The sequence below is a fragment of the Lipomyces doorenjongii genome, assembly GCF_038497915.1.
Source record: "Lipomyces doorenjongii strain NRRL Y-27504 unplaced genomic scaffold V1508scaffold_173, whole genome shotgun sequence".
NCBI lineage: Eukaryota > Fungi > Ascomycota > Lipomycetes > Lipomycetales > Lipomycetaceae > Lipomyces > Lipomyces doorenjongii.
Window position 1 is genome coordinate 1 of NW_027118240.1, and position 16,173 is coordinate 16,173.

Here is a 16,173-nt window from a genome sequence, read left to right on the forward strand (position 1 = left end):
CTATACGATTACTTTACGATTAGGTTCTCAGTTTTGCGATTAACTTTACGAATAATATGAAATTTTGACGGTACCGTAATCGTATACACCCCTAGGGAGGCGATGCGGATCCTGTAAAATGACTTCGAAACTCCGAGGCAAAGATATATCTGTCATGTCGGCCGCCAACAGTGCGGCTCATTACTATTACATAAGGGCCTGATTCTTTTTTTAATGGCCCTCCCATTTACGTTTTTAAATGGGAGCTCCAGTTAGGTGGGGCCATTTATTTCCTCCTAATGTAGGTCCCATTTAGGGCTAAGGGTTTCATGCGCGAATGGGAGCTCCGTTTACACTTGTAAACGGAGCTCCCATTTGGATCCACACGTGACCTGGATCAGGCAAAGCGTATACGAAATTCAGGCCGAGGTCACAAACAGCAAGTACGTTCTGAGACAAAAAGCCTTTGCGGTTGCGAAATTTGGGTTGCTCCTCCAGATTAGTATGGGCGGCAATATGCGTGCCATCCAAAGCTCCTAGGCAATCTTTGTACGATGGATAAAATCGAGGGTCGTCAGAGATTCGAGATGCGAGGGGAGTACTAAGATCAGGAAGTTTGATAAAGGCGGGGTAAAGGATAAGCAGCGATTCGAGAACTTCATGAAATGATCTACGAGCAATTAGGTAAAGTCTGGCTTCAAATCGATAATAGGTAGCTTACTCGCTGACTAGCCTGTTTCCAACAAAGTAGCGTTCCATAGTATCTGTCTGTGAAAACTGGCCGTGAAACGATATGTAGGAAGATGGCTAGTTTCAGCTCCACTGAAACATGCATTGAAGCTCTCAGCTGAGTACAAGCCAGTTGACTAGCGACATAAATGTATCGTGAGACATCCTTAAGGCCTCTTAATGCCTTCAGGGTGGCCACAGTTAAGTAGCTGGTCTAGGTACTGTTGCCCCACGTTTTTGTTCAAATCCTTCCTCCTCTGTGGCGCCTTGCGCCCCCTTTTGTTCCTCCATTTGTAAGGACTCTAGTATAATCGCAAGGAAGAGGTGGTCGATTAAATCGTCTTCGATATCGATTTCGTGTTGGGAGCGCATTGTAGAGACGTGACACTCTGTAGATTGGTCAGCAAGGTGGTGCTTCGTGGAGGCGGAAATGGAGTTGAAATGGAGGTCAAAGTCAAACCTCCATTAGCTTTTTGTATGGGAAAAGGCTGCTACCATTTCAACTCCATTTACGCTAGTAAAATGGGAGCTCCATTTAATTTTACCTGATTCTTTTTGTGTCTAATGGGAGTACCATTAGAAGGGGTGATTCTTTTTGTGTATCCATTAGAAGGGGCGACTCTTTTTAGATTTAATGGGAGTACCATCAGAAGGGGCGATTCTTTTTTTTTTCGTTTAAATGGGAGAGCCATTACAAAAAAATAATCAGGCCCTAAAGCCTAGCCTATTTATTTGTCAGGGAGTAATTTAGTATAAATAAGAGAGCAATCAATAATTTGTGCAACTGTGACGAGCCCATGCCATCACGGCGGCGCGTCTAGAGTTAGGCAGACTAAGCGAAATTTGCTGAAATTGCGATGCTGGGGATGTTACTTCCTTGGTGAGGACAAAAGATTGACACTCAATTACGGACCTGTGCGAGTCTATCACTTCAGCGCCAATTAATGTCGGAAAAAAATATTAAATTCAAATCGACAATGGCAAACACGTGGGGGGACATTATAGCTCGGTTCTCCAATCTATTATGCTTCTAAATGTCGACCAAGAAGTTACCCCGACAAGTTTACTTGCCCCCTCTCAACTTCCTCTCTAGACAAGTACAGACCGTTTTCGAGGCCCATACTGTACAAGAACTTGATAGTGTCGGTCCACTCTTTCTCCTGACGAGCCTTGTCCCACTTCAACTCGCTGGACATGATATCGATGACTTTCGGCAAGCTCTCCAGCGCGGCCCTGGCATTCAAGAAAGCAAGTCGAGTTCGTCTAGAGAGTACGTCGACAGCCGTTCGAGCATACTCATACTGAACGGCATAACGGACCTCGCCGTCAATGAAAGGGTACGCTTGGAGCAATCTGATACGACTAGAAGGGCCTCTTTCACCGGCAGCAGATGAAAGTCTGACAACCTCGTAGGCACGATCACCGTAATTGTCACTAAGATGCTGGGCAATCTCGGTGTCAATGCCAAATGTCTGGATCAGGTGTATGAACATGAGTTTTCTGTATCGTTCGGCACCAACAAGCTTAATATCCCTAGTTCTGCATGCACCAGCGGGTTGAAGGCCAAATTCGTTGATAGCAATGTCGACAGTATCTTCTGCCATTTCCCTATATGTAGTCCACTTGCCGCCGGCAATCGTCAACAGGCCACTGTCGGACATGGTGATCAAATGGTTGCGAACCAGGGACTCAGTGTTCTTGGCTCGCGGATCGCGCACCAAAGGTCGAATTCCACTCCAAGCAGCAAGAACATCTTTCCGTCGAACGATAATATCGTCGGAAACGTAGTGCTTAATTTCGTTTAGAATCCAGCTGACCTCCTTCTCGGTTGGAATTGGATCCTTGGAGACGGTAGTAGGGGAGTCGGTCGTACCAGCAAGAGTGTGGCCTTGCCATGGAAGAAAAAAGATGACTCGTCCATCGGAGGTAGCTGGGTCGATCAAACCCATCTTGCGGGAACAGTAGTAGTCGGGAAGGATGACATGCACTCCGGACGAAGGAGCGACGATGTGGGACACGGTGGGAGTATCTAGTTGACGGATCTCGTCCGCGAAGGGTCCGCTCGCATTGATAACACCCTGGGAACACATTAGCCATATATTGGAATGGATGACTATTACCTACCTTAGCCTCAACTTTGAATTTCCCGGCAGTGCCTTCATTATCGTGAACAACAACTCCGTTGACACGCCCAGAAGCATCCTTGGATAGTTCCGTAACCTCCATGTGGTTAAGGACAACGGCCCCTTGCTGCACAGCAGTAAGAAGAATAGCGGTGTTCATTCGCGAGTCATTGTGGCTGCCGTCGTAATAGACAACGGCACCTTTCAAGTTGTCGGGCTTGAGCATAGGGAAGCTTTCGAGAGTCTCGTTTCGGCTCATGAAGTAACTGGGTTTCATGTTCTCCTTTCCTGCTATGAAGTCGTACATCTTAGTTCCAGCCCAGTAATACGGGACCTGCCACCACCTAGGCGATACATTGTTAGCTGATAATGCTCATGCCTCATATCAGTCGGCATATTAGTCGTACTTGTAAACCGGCACCATGATCGGGAGCGGGAAACTCAAATGAGGTGCTACTTTCAAAAATGTAGCCCTTTCAGCAAGTGCAGCCTTCACCAACTTGTACTGCTCGTAATCTAAGTTCTGGTGTGTCATAGTTAGGCTGGAAAACGCTTGCTAGTGCAGGTTCGCAATTCTTCACATACCCAGAACGCTTTCTCCAGGTATCTCACACCACCGTGTACAAGCTTAGTACTCCGGCTGCTTGTGCCGCATGCAAAGTCGTCACGCTCCACAACTGCGACCTTTAGGCCTCTGCTAACGGCATCCAACGCGCACCCTGCGCCAGTCGCACCGCCGCCAATAATTAGCAGGTCAAACTTTTCGGTTCCTAAACTCTTGATCTGTTCTTCTCGGGATGGCGGCAATGAGGCAGCGGGAGGCACATAGTTCGATGTCGTCTCCTCCTGATGAGCTTCGTTGCGTATCGAGCCGACCCTCGAAGTAGTCCACAGCAGAAATGCTGTTGTGCTCAGGATGAAGCTTGCGCCCGCGGTGTGAAGGAGGACACGACGATTGGAATTCAAGAGCAACGCCCTACGAACAGACATTTCCGCTTGTTAGAGATGAAGAGATTTATCTGACTGTGAAAAAAATGGTCAAATGACGGGAAACAGTCTGACCACTCAGGAATGGTTCTCTCGTAAATGCGGACGATCCCCCAGGAAGAGGAAGACTATCGTCGTCTCAAACTAGGCTTCTCATCGATCTATCTTGAGCCGGACATTTTGATATTGGGACGGGCGCAATAAGTGCTACTGTGCGGCAGAGCGGTAGCTAGGTTGTCCGAATTGACTCTTGCATGTCCGCCAGGCGGCCCGCACGCCGCCATAAAACGCCTCTCCAACACAGTCATTTTTGCACCAACTGGAGTATGTGTGGGTGGTGCACATAATTGATATATGCAAGGATGGAACATGGCAATTGCTGGAGGCACATGGCTTAGCAATCGCTCTACTTTTCACCAAGATGCAACTTTGACGTTTATTACATCTCTCCTAAAAGATTATTTGGCTCCTTGGGCACATGACATCCAGTGAAACAATGTCCAAAGCTTTTATTGGAGCACTAGATGCGGGCACAACATCCATCAGGTGAGATGACACGCGCAGCTCCGACATATCCTCTGAAAGCGCTGCTTATTGACCCAGATTTCATCATCGTATGCTAACAGCGGCAGATTCATCATATTTGATGATATGGGTAGGCCTTGCGCTGTGCGACAGACTGAATTCGAGCAACAGTATCCACATGCTGGGTGAGTTGTGGGTGTCCTACAGGTTCATCGGAACAGACACTGATCAGTTCATAACAGTTGGCACGAACAAAACCCGTACGAAATTATCAAGTGTGCGAACGACTGTATTGATGGAGCCATCAGCGAGTTTGCCGCTTCCGGACACGATGTCTCCGATATAAAGGCCGTTGGAATTACAAATCAGCGTGAAACCACTGTGCGTGTTTATTCCTCCGTTCAAATGTCAATGGCTAATGGATGACACAGGTCGTCTGGGATTCTGAAACTGGGAAGCCACTGTATAATGCAATTGCTTGGCCTGACACCCGTACTTCCCGTTTAGTGCATCACTTCAAGACCAAAAACGGCGCCAAAAATTTGGTGCGACTATGTGGTCTGCCGCTTTCCACCTATCCGTCCGCGCTCAAGCTTGTGTGGCTAGTACAAAACGTTCACAGCGTTCAGGAGGCACGAAGGCGTGGGACTTTGATGTTCGGCACCGTTGACACCTGGTTAGTGTATAATCTGACCGGCGGCGGTAGACCTGGCTCTGACACCAAATTTGTGACTGATACCACCAATGCATCACGAACTATGTTCCTTAATATAAACTCACTAAAGTACGATGACTTCCTTCTCGATTTCTTTGAAATTTCTCAGGGGGTGAAGCTTCCTGAGGTTGTCTGCTCCGCAGACAACCTGACCTACGGTAATATAGCTGCCGGTGCTCTCGCTGGTGTGCCAATTGCGTCGTGTCTCGGTGACCAGTCAGCCGCGTTGGTCGGACAACGATCGTTCAGTGTTGGCATGGGAAAGAACACGTACGGAACTGGATTGTTTCTTCTCTACAATACCGGTGAGGAGCCAGTATTCTCAAAAAACGGTCTTTTAACCACAGTCGGTTATCATTTCAAGGGAGAGAAGCCCATATACGCATTGGAAGGATCAATCGCCGTCGGTGGCGCGGCAGTTAAATTCTTGCGAGACAACTTACAGTTGATATCAGACTCGGACGAGGTCGGACAATTGGCTTCGAAAGTCTCTGACGCTGGTGGAGTGGTGTTTGTCACGGCCTTCGCGGGACTTTTCGCTCCCTACTGGATTGACGACGCACAAGGAACGATTTACGGTATCACGAACTATACGACCAAAGAACATATTGCCCGAGCAACCATTGAGGCCACCTGCTATCAGACTAGAGCAGTATTGGAAGCTATGGCTAAGGATTCAGGATACGAGCTGAAGGCCCTCCATGTCGATGGTGGTATGAGCAACTCAGGTGTATGCATGCAAATACAAGCGGATATTATCGGTATTGATGTCGTTCGGCCACAGTACCTAGAGACCACCGCGTTGGGTGCGGCAATTGCAGCAGGCTTTGCAGTTGGCATTTATACAAGCTTTGAGGAGTTGAAGAAGCTAAACACGGACGGAGAGACAATATTTATGCCTTCTGTTACAGAAAAGAAGCGTATGAAGTGGTATAGCCTCTGGCAGCGCGCTGTGTCGCGATGCGGTGGTTGGTTGCAGGAGGGTGACGACGATGAGTCGGAGATTGAGGAGGAGAAAAGAATTGAGGAGGATAAAAAAATCGAAAAGCAGTTTGCATAGGTTCGGCATGTGTCATCAGCAATAATGTGTATATATAATTGAGTCATTTTTCTGGAACCTTCTAGGCATTCCACTCAATACACCAATTGCGTCATGCTTATATATTGCTAGAATATTCTACAATCTACGATCGTAGGCTACAGTGTTCTACACATTGTCACAGATCCGCAGGACAGCCTGATCTACAGCGATCGTTCAGTGGTTGGCATGAGAAAGAACACGTAGTTGTGTCTGAATTCAACCAGCCTTGCGGGCTATCAGACTGAAGCGAAGCACATATTTACACTCTACACGTGCCCTTGGAAATAGATGTGCCTTATCGCCAGGTTGTGCAGCATTGAAACTAAACATCATGTTAGTTTAATCACAATTTGGCGTGCTTCGCCGAATATTATTCGCAATACCCCTGATATAATTTGAGCTTCTCAACACTTAATTGTCTTTAGGAACCTCGGATCTAATCAATCCCGATCCTCACATATTGTCATAAAAGATTCAATAAATGAACTGGAACGCTAATATTGTAAGACGCAAACAACGTACAAATAGTATTTCCAATCCAGTGATTCAACTACATACAATAGCGGAAATCAGGATTCTCAAAATCCGTTAGATCAGCAAATGCGTTCTCTTGAGATATTACTTCCTTTCCGTTCTCATCATATACCGCGTTTTGTCGCTTTATTCTGTTGCGCCTCGCCAGTATAAATCTCGTGACAAAAAGAAGCACATAGTAAAAACTAAACAAGCACAAGTTCACAATAAAGGCTTTCGTGTATCTCGGTGCCTCGCTGCGTTTGTAAAATTGCGGCGCTGCTGCATTGCCGCCACTCCATGCTATAAAGTTAATGATCAAGCAAGCCGTACGTTTCGAAGAACCAGCAATATTTCTTGATATTATAGAATTCACCATTTCTCCACATGGCCACGTAAATAGAGTCATATAGTACGCGATTAAGAGACCTACTTTATTTGATTGGTTCGGTGTAATTTTCATCACTAGCACCATTCCAACAATAGGAATCCATCCAATTGCCATCAACGTGTAGAGCGTCTGACCTGTACGCTTTGCCGCATAAAATGACCCAATGAGGATAAGAACAACTATGGCGCCTTGGGCTAAGTTGAGAAGCTGTGTCTGCAGATAATTATATCCAAATGAGGCAACAATCAGGTTACTGAAGAAAGCCAAACCACCGACGAACATGCACGTAATGGTCTGCATCCCAAAGCAACACCAAATTAGAGGATCGCGGATTGCTTCTCGCACTTGGTACCACTTGATTGCCTTGTTGGGCTGCACACCTGTTTGGTTTGCACGGACACGAGCAACGAGCAGCTTTTTGACATCGTCAGAATAGCACTTCGCTTTGGTGGGACTGTCGGGGAGAAGTAAGCCAATTAAGATAGCTAGAGCCACCGTCGCGATACCCAGAACCATGAAAAGAAGTTGCCAAGACTTCATAACTCCATGCGTATAGTGTTCAACCCCATAAGCCAGGAGACCACCGACCTACAACATCAGTCCAGTTAGCCACACTACATAAACATCCAATGTGTGACATACCATAATTTGAACTCCAGGCATACAGCCCCAGAAGCTTAATATCAAAAGTTGCTCTTGCCGAGTATACCACATACTAGTCAACGTGAGGAACGAAGGGAAAATACACGCTTCAAAAAGCCCTAACAGAAATCTGGTGGCAGCAAGGCCAGCGAAGTCATTAATTGCTGCCGTGCAAGCTGTCACTGCTCCCCACAAGAAGATATTGACAGCGACAAGCTTCGCAATCGGTAACTTCTGAATTAGATAGTTTACCGGCACTTCTCCTGCAACCGTTCCAAGATACAAAATGGTGCCCAGCCAGTTATACTGATTGCCAACCAAATGAGCATCCTTAATAATTCCCATAATCGACGCGAATCCAACCGCACTCTTATCTAAAGACTGGCAGAAATAAACACCCAGCATAAGGGGCAAAATCCGACGATTCAGCATCCAGAACAATTTTCTGCTGGTCTCAGGATCGACTTCCACGTGCTCCTCTCCCATGATTCCCATCACTTCTTTGTCAATGTCAACATGTTCCCCCGCAGACGTTTTCATGTCATAGTCATGCATCTCCATGTCTTTCGTCATTTCTGATTTAGATCAAGGAGCAATTTTCACCTAGTTGTCAAGTGTCGTCGTACGGTAAGATCCTATCAGAATAAACTGGTTTTAGGAAATCGGGTTGTTGGCCCACTTTTATATTTGGCCATCGCCGCAAAATTCGCGAATTAACTTGGCATCAATGTCTAATCCATCTGCTAAGCGTTCCCCCTCCACAAGTTCCCCACATCAGACCAAAAATGCAAATGCGGGGTACTCCGAGACGAGCGGAAAAATCGCGGACCCACGCCCGCCCGATAGGTCTCCCCCGTCAGCCTTTGACAGGCACACGTATCTCCCGGCGAGCAGGCAATAACTGGCGCTGCGGCCAACGACACTGACCCTAACCTCCACGCCGCGGCGAGTAATGTTGGCCGTTGCAGCCTGCTTAGCTACCAAGTTGTAAGCTGTCTGCATATGCACACGCTACTAGTAATAGCTGAAGAATCAGGACATCAAATACTTTGGCGAAATTTGGACGAATGTCCGAGTAATTGAAAGTGGATTTAGTCTAGTTTCCTTCTGTTTATAATATTCTATTGATCGAAATTTGTTCGCAGTCACACAAATTGTATATCTATGTGGGGCCCAGGGTGAGAATGCGTCAACTATAATTTCCACACTTTCTCGACCAATGTCTCTCCTTCCAGACTAGCAAAGTTATTTTGGGGGAGTGTAGGTAGATCTGGTTGGCCTCATGATTCACCAAATGCTCGTGATCACATGCTTTGATCATATGCCAATTTGACTGAGCTGCCTTGTTCCATTGTGGAAATTGAAATGAGACTATGAGATGAGAGTTTTTAAATGCAGACTTGCGGATTTTCTGCAAAGCTAGAGATTATCCTCAGTGTCTGCTCAGTTTGCGAGTCAGCTGGACCTATCTGCACCCAGTTAGGAATACCGCAGCCCACATGACATGATTGCTTAGGATCTATCAAGCATGCATTTCTGCCGAAAACAAAATAAATTAAACCCGCATGCTGATGTTGTGACGGGGCGATACTGAGCCAATTTTGCGTGGTCCGTGTGCAACGTTGTCTCGAAGCGGAAGATTTGCGGAGCTGTCCCGCTGGAGTGGCAGGGTTTACACATTCTGGCAGGTTCCCTGATTAGTCGTAAATTATGTCCGTTTTCAGAATTTGACTCTCTATAAACTCAGAGTTACCAGGACCCGGATAAAATACAGGCGGTTCATTTGATACAATCGGTAAGGAGTTTTTTTCTTACAAGACCTTCAGCATTGTCGTACCTCTGCAAGAAATTCAGGGTTTAATCTAAAAGAATGCAGTACAACCTCTTACCGTCCCTTATATTCCCAGGGCAAGGGTAACGAAGACTCCTTACCGATTGTGCCAAAATAGCCTAACACGATACAAGCGACGACTATATGACATAGGTTGCAGGTATGAGTCTACTATTGCTATTCTGTATTCTCCCCAATTTGCTCAAGACCTGTGCAATTACTGCGTGAATTACAAAGGACTCATTCATTACTAATCTTAGAGGTAGAGATGTCCATTCGCAATCCCATTCTCCACGGTTACAATCCTGATCCATCCATCGTTCACGTAGGTAGGGACTATTTCTTAGTCACTTCAACATTTGAATACTTTCCAGGCATCCCAATCTATAATTCGAAGGATTTGATAACGTGGTCCTTAATTGGACATGCACTTACCAGGCGTTCCCAGCTTGACTTGCGAACGGTCGAACCATCAGCTGGCATATGGGCACCCACAATTCGCTATCACAATGGGAAATTTTACATTGCTGCTGGATGCTTCAACTGCTATAGACCGTCGGAAGGGTTGCGAGTGTATCCACTAGGATTTTATGTGTCTACAACAAACATTTGGGATTCAAGCTCCTGGTCTGATCCGATCTTTTTCGATGTGTATGGCTTTGACCAAGATTTGTTTTGGGATGACGATGGAAAGGTCTATCTGACCTATACGCATGCATTGGTGAGGCGTGATCCGCACTCTACTAAAAGGGACTTTGCAATTCACGTCTCAGAAGTGGATATGGCCACCGGTAAATCTAAAAAAAATCCGGTCGTTGTGCGCGAGTCTCCGACAGGGATTTCAGAAGGACCCCATGTTTTCAAGCGCAATGGTTATTACTACCTTTTAGCTGCCGAAGGGGGTACCGACGGCGGCCATAGTGAGCTCGTCTTCCGCTCGTCATCATCCGTATATGGACCCTATGAACACTGTCCACAAGGCGCTATTGTGCGGAGCTCGAATAGTGGCGGCGTGCATAATACGGGGCATCTCGACTTCGTTGAAGATAATGCGGGCAAGTGGTGGTCTGTGTTGTTAGGTTACAGACATCGCGTCGGTGATGATAATCAGACAGAACTTTCCTCCCTTGGTAGAGAGACTTTTTTGGTATCAGTTGATTGGAAAGATGACTGGCCGATCGTGAATAATGGAAAGGACATCGTGACTATTGAGCCAGAAGTGGATGAGCTCATAGCAGAATCGTTTTGGGAAGACAAATTTGAATCCGATGGTCTATCTCTTGGCTGGTATAGTAAGGGTACGCCTCTTAGATCGGACTATACACTGTTGGAACGTCCTGGCTTTCTTAGGATATATGGCAACCCGTACGATTTAAGCAGTCCTGAACACCCAGCGGCTTTGTTCAGAAAGCAAGAGAATTTCAACGTAACATTTGAGAGTCAGTTGGAATTTGATCCAGCTTTGTCTGAGACGTACCAGGCTGGTATAGTCGTTTGGTACAGTGCGTTCTCTCATGCATCATTGGGAATTGCGAGATCGTCTAATGATTTGTCTAAACGAGCAATTGTATTCACTAAGAAAACTATTGGTGAGGAAGTTATAAAACGTGATGTTTGCGAGATTGACAGTGGTCCGGTGACGTTGTTGATAGTTGCGTCCCGCAGCATGTACCGCCTTTTTTTTCGCTTGGGTTTCTCTAATGAGGATGGCATTATATTAGGTGGCGATATAAGTTCAGCGGCACTACTTCGATATCCTCCAATAGGTGGTCTTTTTACAGGTGTTCAGTTTGGACTGTATAGCACAGGTCAAGGGGAACCGTGCCTCGCACCAGCTGACTTTGCTTATGCATGCTGCTGCGCCGGTAATGATTTGGTACTCAAATCTGATTGATAGATGAACTACTTTAAGACTCCGCTTCATGATGTATTGATTATAGATCTAAGGTACAATGAAATTCGAAAATAATACGTATAGTATTCCTGAGAAGTTTCAATCCATACTTTAGAGGTTGTATGTATCCATGAAGTACACTATATTCCACTACCAAGTCTTCAGCACCGTTTATCTCAAATCCCTAAGTAGTTTTGAAGCTACAAAGCGCAATAAATCTCTGTGGTCTCCTACTGTAGCAATAGCACCAGTAGCTGTGCGGTAGGCACCGCTTAATTGTTGCTGAACCTTGCATTACTGCGACTCTCACACATCACGTGGTGCTTTGTAATATATCTTTTACGTTAATTTATTAATAAACTTCACAAGACATATAAATTTGTATCCCCTCATTGAAGGAGATTGCAGATTGGCAAGATTGTTACTATCGCCCAACAAAGTGTTTAACGCAATAAAGAGTGAGCTCTTCCTTGGTGTACGACCACCAAAACCAGTTCATTAATTTAGTATCAACATCCCCCATATTCTCATAAGTTCATTCAATCGGACACTGCATCAATCGCTGCTGGATAAACAAGGTTGTTGTCTCGTCTTATCTCATCAAAGATATCCACAATCAAAATCGACTCTTCCAAAGCGTAAGTCAAGTTAGAGATCCTCTTGTCACGAATATCTCTTGCTACCTCGTCCGCTTCATAAAATAAACCGGTGCCTTCAGCAGGTATAGGGAAGCTCAACACTTCTTCTGGATTGCCATCTATGCGAATGATAATTTGAGTGGGCCTCGGTGTTGACAATGGGATTATAATGTGCCCAAATTCACCATCGACACACACCAGTCTTTCTGTGAAAGCATTGAGCGCAACGGTAGCAGTTGAAACACTGATAATGTGCGGTTTGTCCCAGATCATAGTTATAGCAGTGCAAGCGTCTATGCCAGTTGGCGCTCTGAGCATGGATGCCTTAACAGAAGTAGGTGGCATTTTATCATTGTCCGGATGGTGGTAGCAAGCAAGGAATGCCCACATTGTCGCATACACTCCCAAGTTTAGTAACACCCCACCTCCTGTGGCAATCCCATATATCCGATTGTCCTTCTCTTCGGAATAAGGGTGTTTATGTCCGCAGTCCACCGACACGCGTATAATTTTGCCCAAGATCTTGTCTTCGTGAAGGATTTCCTTGAACCTTCGAACAAGAGGAAAAAACCGAGTCCAGACACCTTCCATCAAAAAGAGATTATTTTCCTTAGCTACCGAAGCAAGATGTCTCGCTTGCGCTGCGTTAATTGTAAAGGCTTTCTCGCATAAGACATGTTTCCCAGAACGCAGAGCTGTTAGCGAATCCCTATAGTGCAATGAGTTCAAGGACTGCCTCATAGGTTAGTTGGTATAAATAATATGTTTTATTGAGTCTTGAACTTACACCAACGTACACTACATCAACGTCGGGATCTTTTACAAGTTCCTCGTAAGATCCATAGGCTTTCATACCGGATCCAGGCGCACACGACTCCACAAACTCCACTGCCTTTTCAACTGTTCGAGATCCTACCGCAACCGGTTTATGGATAACGTCGGTCACGCCGCGAGTTCTAGGATCAATGAGCAGATCCCGCACAAACGCTTGCGAAATCTATACATTACGTGAATTACGTCCAATCTGCACACCACATTAACTGACTTACCCCTCCCGTTGCAAGTATACCCCATCACAGAGTAAACACCATGATGAAACAATTTTCTCTCTATTTAATCGATTGCAGAAAGTGCAACAATTTAGAATAAAGTCGTAATAATTTATCTGTGCTTCAGTCTGGGTTTAGGGTAACACCGGGCCACAGAGCGGCCCGCAAAGCGCCATGTTGTATGCTATGCTCAAACATATATGCAATCTACGTCAAATCGATGTGACTAATAGTTGAAGATGAATTAAGTGCCAAAGAGCAGATCCGCCATTACCTAAATGAAATTCTCTTTTGCCTACTTTTGCATCATTAGCTTAGGAGCATCTAGAGCATTTTAGGAAAGTTCGAACGGTTTGTGAACTTGGTATCTACTAACGGACTTTCAATTAGCTTGAGCATTGATATAAAACTACAAGCTGCAGTATTTGCTAGAGAATCCAAAACAAGGAGAATTTGCTGACTTACAAGAAGGGATTGCGTCTGCAATAGAAGGGGGTTACAAGTTATCATAATTACTACAACTTAACAAAGTGCTTATTACATTGCCTTGATTTTCCCGGCCCTCGGTTCAAAGCTGACGAGGAGGATAACCTGTACTGTCAAATTTGCGAGAAGCCAACCTCAACGCATCGTATAGTTAAATACCAAACCCTGAAACATGCAATAACTAATAACTGGATGGATGACGCCGTATTGAACGTCAGTCTGACTAAGGATGATCAACTTCGCTAAACGGCTGTCTTAGGACGTTGGTAGTTAAATTATCCGACGACAGGCAGCGTAAACTACCCTCGCCGACGATTCGAAGATTCGCGCATATTCGGCAAAAAAAGAACACTGTTCGCACTGCTCATGATTGGCGAATAAAGTAGCCGAATATTATATGCAGTAGCTGGAAATTGTGAATAACGAACACGAACATAGTCGATTACTGCGAACATCAGCATTTGGAACAGCCGTAAAAATTTACTTAGAGTATCTGAAATCTTGATTCTCCCTATCGGTTAAATCATCAAATGCATGACGATGAAGGTCCACATCGCCACCGTCATGCAGATTGACTATTTCAAGCTGCCTGTTACGACTCAGGATAATAAATCGTGTTGCACATAGTGCAAGATTAAAAACCACATATAGGCACAAATGAGCTATAAATCCATGTTTATACCGTGGTGCGTCGCTCTGACGGAATATCTGCGGGGCTGCGATGTTTCCCGCTGACCACGCAAGGAATGCCATCGTGAGCGTAACCGACTTTTTCGATTGACCAGCAACATTTCGAGATATCAGAGAAAATATTAAATTTCCCTCAGCCAAAAAAAATTGAGTGCAATAAAACGCAAAAAGGAGTCCCACTCGGGTGTATACAGTCGGAGTAATCTTCATCATGACAACTGTACCAGTAATTGCTGGCCATGTCCAAATGAACATAATCAGGCTCGTGTCCTTGAGCTTTGTGGCAAGCGCGGCCGACCCCACCATTACCATAATTGTGATACCTCCTTGCGCAACGTTCAATAATTGAGTCTGCAAATACGTGAAGCCAAACGAACTAATGACTAGATTCGAGAATACACCCAGTCCACCTATCACTAAGGTAGAAGAAAGTTGAAGTAGTACATAGCACCAAACTAAAGAATCTTTTAGTGCCTCAAGCATCTGGTACAGCTTTAACTTTCTGTTCTGAATGCCAGTTTCATTCTTTCGAACTCGCTCTATGAACAGCACTTTATCCTCTTCAGTAAAGCACTTGGCCTTCATCGGTGAATCTGGAAGATACCAGCCAATAAAAATCGCCCACACGCAAGTCGTCAAGCCAAGCACTAGAAACAGAAGCTGCCATGACTTGATAAAACCGTGTGTGTAATGAGAGACACCAAATGCAATCATACCACCAATCATAAGCTGTACACCTGTCTGACAATACCAAAGAGACATAAGTACTGCTTGTTCTTCCCTGGTGTACCACATCGCAGTCAGAATTATAAATGCCGGCTGTACACAAGACTCAAATACGCCAAGTAAAAATCGCACGACCATCAAGCCAGCAAAATTATTTGCAGCCGCTGAGCAACATACAACAGCTCCCCAGCAGAATACATTCACAGACAGATATTTTGCTAATGGCAACTTTTGCAGAAGAAGATTCGTTGGATACTCCCCTGCAAGAACACCCATATACAAGATTGTGCCAAGCCAGGAATACTGTTGTCCTACCAAGTGGGCATCTTTCTGGATTCCCATGACTGATGAAAATCCGAGTGCGCCTTTATCAAGTGACTGACAGAAGTATGTCTATACGGTGGCATTAGTGTACTCTTATCATCACAAGCTATCATCACGCTTACTCCAAGCATAACTACAAGTATGCGCCTGTTCGCTTTCCAGAATAGCGCCTTATTTAATTTGGCGTCGATCTGGATCGGCTCATGGCCGGCAGTGTATTTGGCAATATCGCTATCAACGGAATCACCGACATCGTCGTCTGTCGCAATACCGTAGTTTGATTCGAGCTCTAGAGCATTGCCGTTTCCAATCTGACGAGATTTCTTTTTTTTGGATATGTTGGAAAGTGGTCGAATAGACATAATCGGTTTTGGAATCCAACAAACTTTTGCTCACGCGACTGCAATATAAGAGATCGAAAGTGAACCAAATTCCAACTATCCAAGCTCATAAGAAAAAGAACCGTGTATGATGGAATGACCGCCTGCTCATTAGGACGATACGACTACGAGATAATAGAGTCTAGGCTATTTTGGTACAATCGGTAAAGCGTTTTCGTTACCCTTGCCCCAGGAAGATGAGAACGGTACGACAAGCTGTAGTGCATTCTTAGATTAAACTCTATATTTCTTACTTTCCACATTTGGCCTAGCGTAAATGTTGTTGATTATTGAATAACCCTTGACTTGTTTGTTTACGCTGCAACGAACGCGTCGTCGAAAGTAAACAGTCCATGCAAATATCTGTTCATCGCATAGGGGTGTATACGATTTGCGATTAATCGTTATTCGTATTCGTAAAGTCCAATACGATTACTATACGAGTACATGTAAAACTTGACGATTAACTA

The 16,173-nt window shown here is 45.2% G+C and overlaps 6 protein-coding genes across 6 annotated transcripts; 2 read left to right on the forward strand and 4 right to left on the reverse strand.

The window, feature by feature from the left end:
* Positions 1-1,568: 1,568 nt before the first annotated feature.
* Positions 1,569-3,821, reverse strand: V1508DRAFT_442891 (FAD dependent oxidoreductase-domain-containing protein; the record flags this gene model as incomplete). Its single annotated transcript, XM_066942365.1, has 4 exons — positions 1,569-2,786; positions 2,833-3,175; positions 3,239-3,354; positions 3,417-3,821. The coding sequence occupies 4 exons, from the start codon at positions 3,819-3,821 to the stop codon at positions 1,758-1,760; spliced, it is 1,893 nt and encodes a 630-aa protein (XP_066792132.1). The 3' UTR covers positions 1,569-1,757.
* A 493-nt stretch (positions 3,822-4,314) lies between these two features.
* On the forward strand, positions 4,315-6,212 carry V1508DRAFT_465117 (uncharacterized protein; the record flags this gene model as incomplete). Its single annotated transcript, XM_066942917.1, has 4 exons — positions 4,315-4,364; positions 4,451-4,528; positions 4,586-4,724; positions 4,775-6,212. The coding sequence occupies 4 exons, from the start codon at positions 4,315-4,317 to the stop codon at positions 6,116-6,118; spliced, it is 1,611 nt and encodes a 536-aa protein (XP_066792133.1). The 3' UTR covers positions 6,119-6,212.
* Positions 6,213-6,522: 310 nt separating this feature from the next.
* On the reverse strand, positions 6,523-8,541 carry V1508DRAFT_393916 (major facilitator superfamily domain-containing protein). The gene is made up of 2 exons (XM_066937982.1): positions 7,686-8,541; positions 6,523-7,631 (listed from the first exon to the last, which is right to left on the reverse strand). Exons 1-2 carry the CDS (start codon positions 8,256-8,258, stop codon positions 6,690-6,692), a joined length of 1,515 nt encoding a protein of 504 aa, XP_066792134.1. The 5' UTR covers positions 8,259-8,541; the 3' UTR covers positions 6,523-6,689.
* Positions 8,542-9,677: 1,136 nt separating this feature from the next.
* V1508DRAFT_428694 (glycoside hydrolase family 43 protein) lies at positions 9,678-11,561 on the forward strand. The gene has a single exon (XM_066941830.1). The coding sequence runs from the start codon at positions 9,785-9,787 to the stop codon at positions 11,408-11,410; it is 1,626 nt and encodes a 541-aa protein (XP_066792135.1). The 5' UTR covers positions 9,678-9,784; the 3' UTR covers positions 11,411-11,561.
* A 388-nt stretch (positions 11,562-11,949) lies between these two features.
* On the reverse strand, positions 11,950-13,122 carry V1508DRAFT_435977 (uncharacterized protein; the record flags this gene model as incomplete). Its single annotated transcript, XM_066942087.1, has 3 exons — positions 11,950-12,780; positions 12,836-13,035; positions 13,098-13,122. 3 exons carry the CDS (start codon positions 13,120-13,122, stop codon positions 11,950-11,952), a joined length of 1,056 nt encoding a protein of 351 aa, XP_066792136.1.
* An 824-nt stretch (positions 13,123-13,946) lies between these two features.
* Positions 13,947-15,812, reverse strand: V1508DRAFT_83232 (putative permease of the major facilitator superfamily). The gene is made up of 2 exons (XM_066943064.1): positions 15,446-15,812; positions 13,947-15,392 (listed from the first exon to the last, which is right to left on the reverse strand). The coding sequence occupies exons 1-2, from the start codon at positions 15,683-15,685 to the stop codon at positions 14,064-14,066; spliced, it is 1,569 nt and encodes a 522-aa protein (XP_066792137.1). The 5' UTR covers positions 15,686-15,812; the 3' UTR covers positions 13,947-14,063.
* Positions 15,813-16,173: the final 361 nt, after the last annotated feature.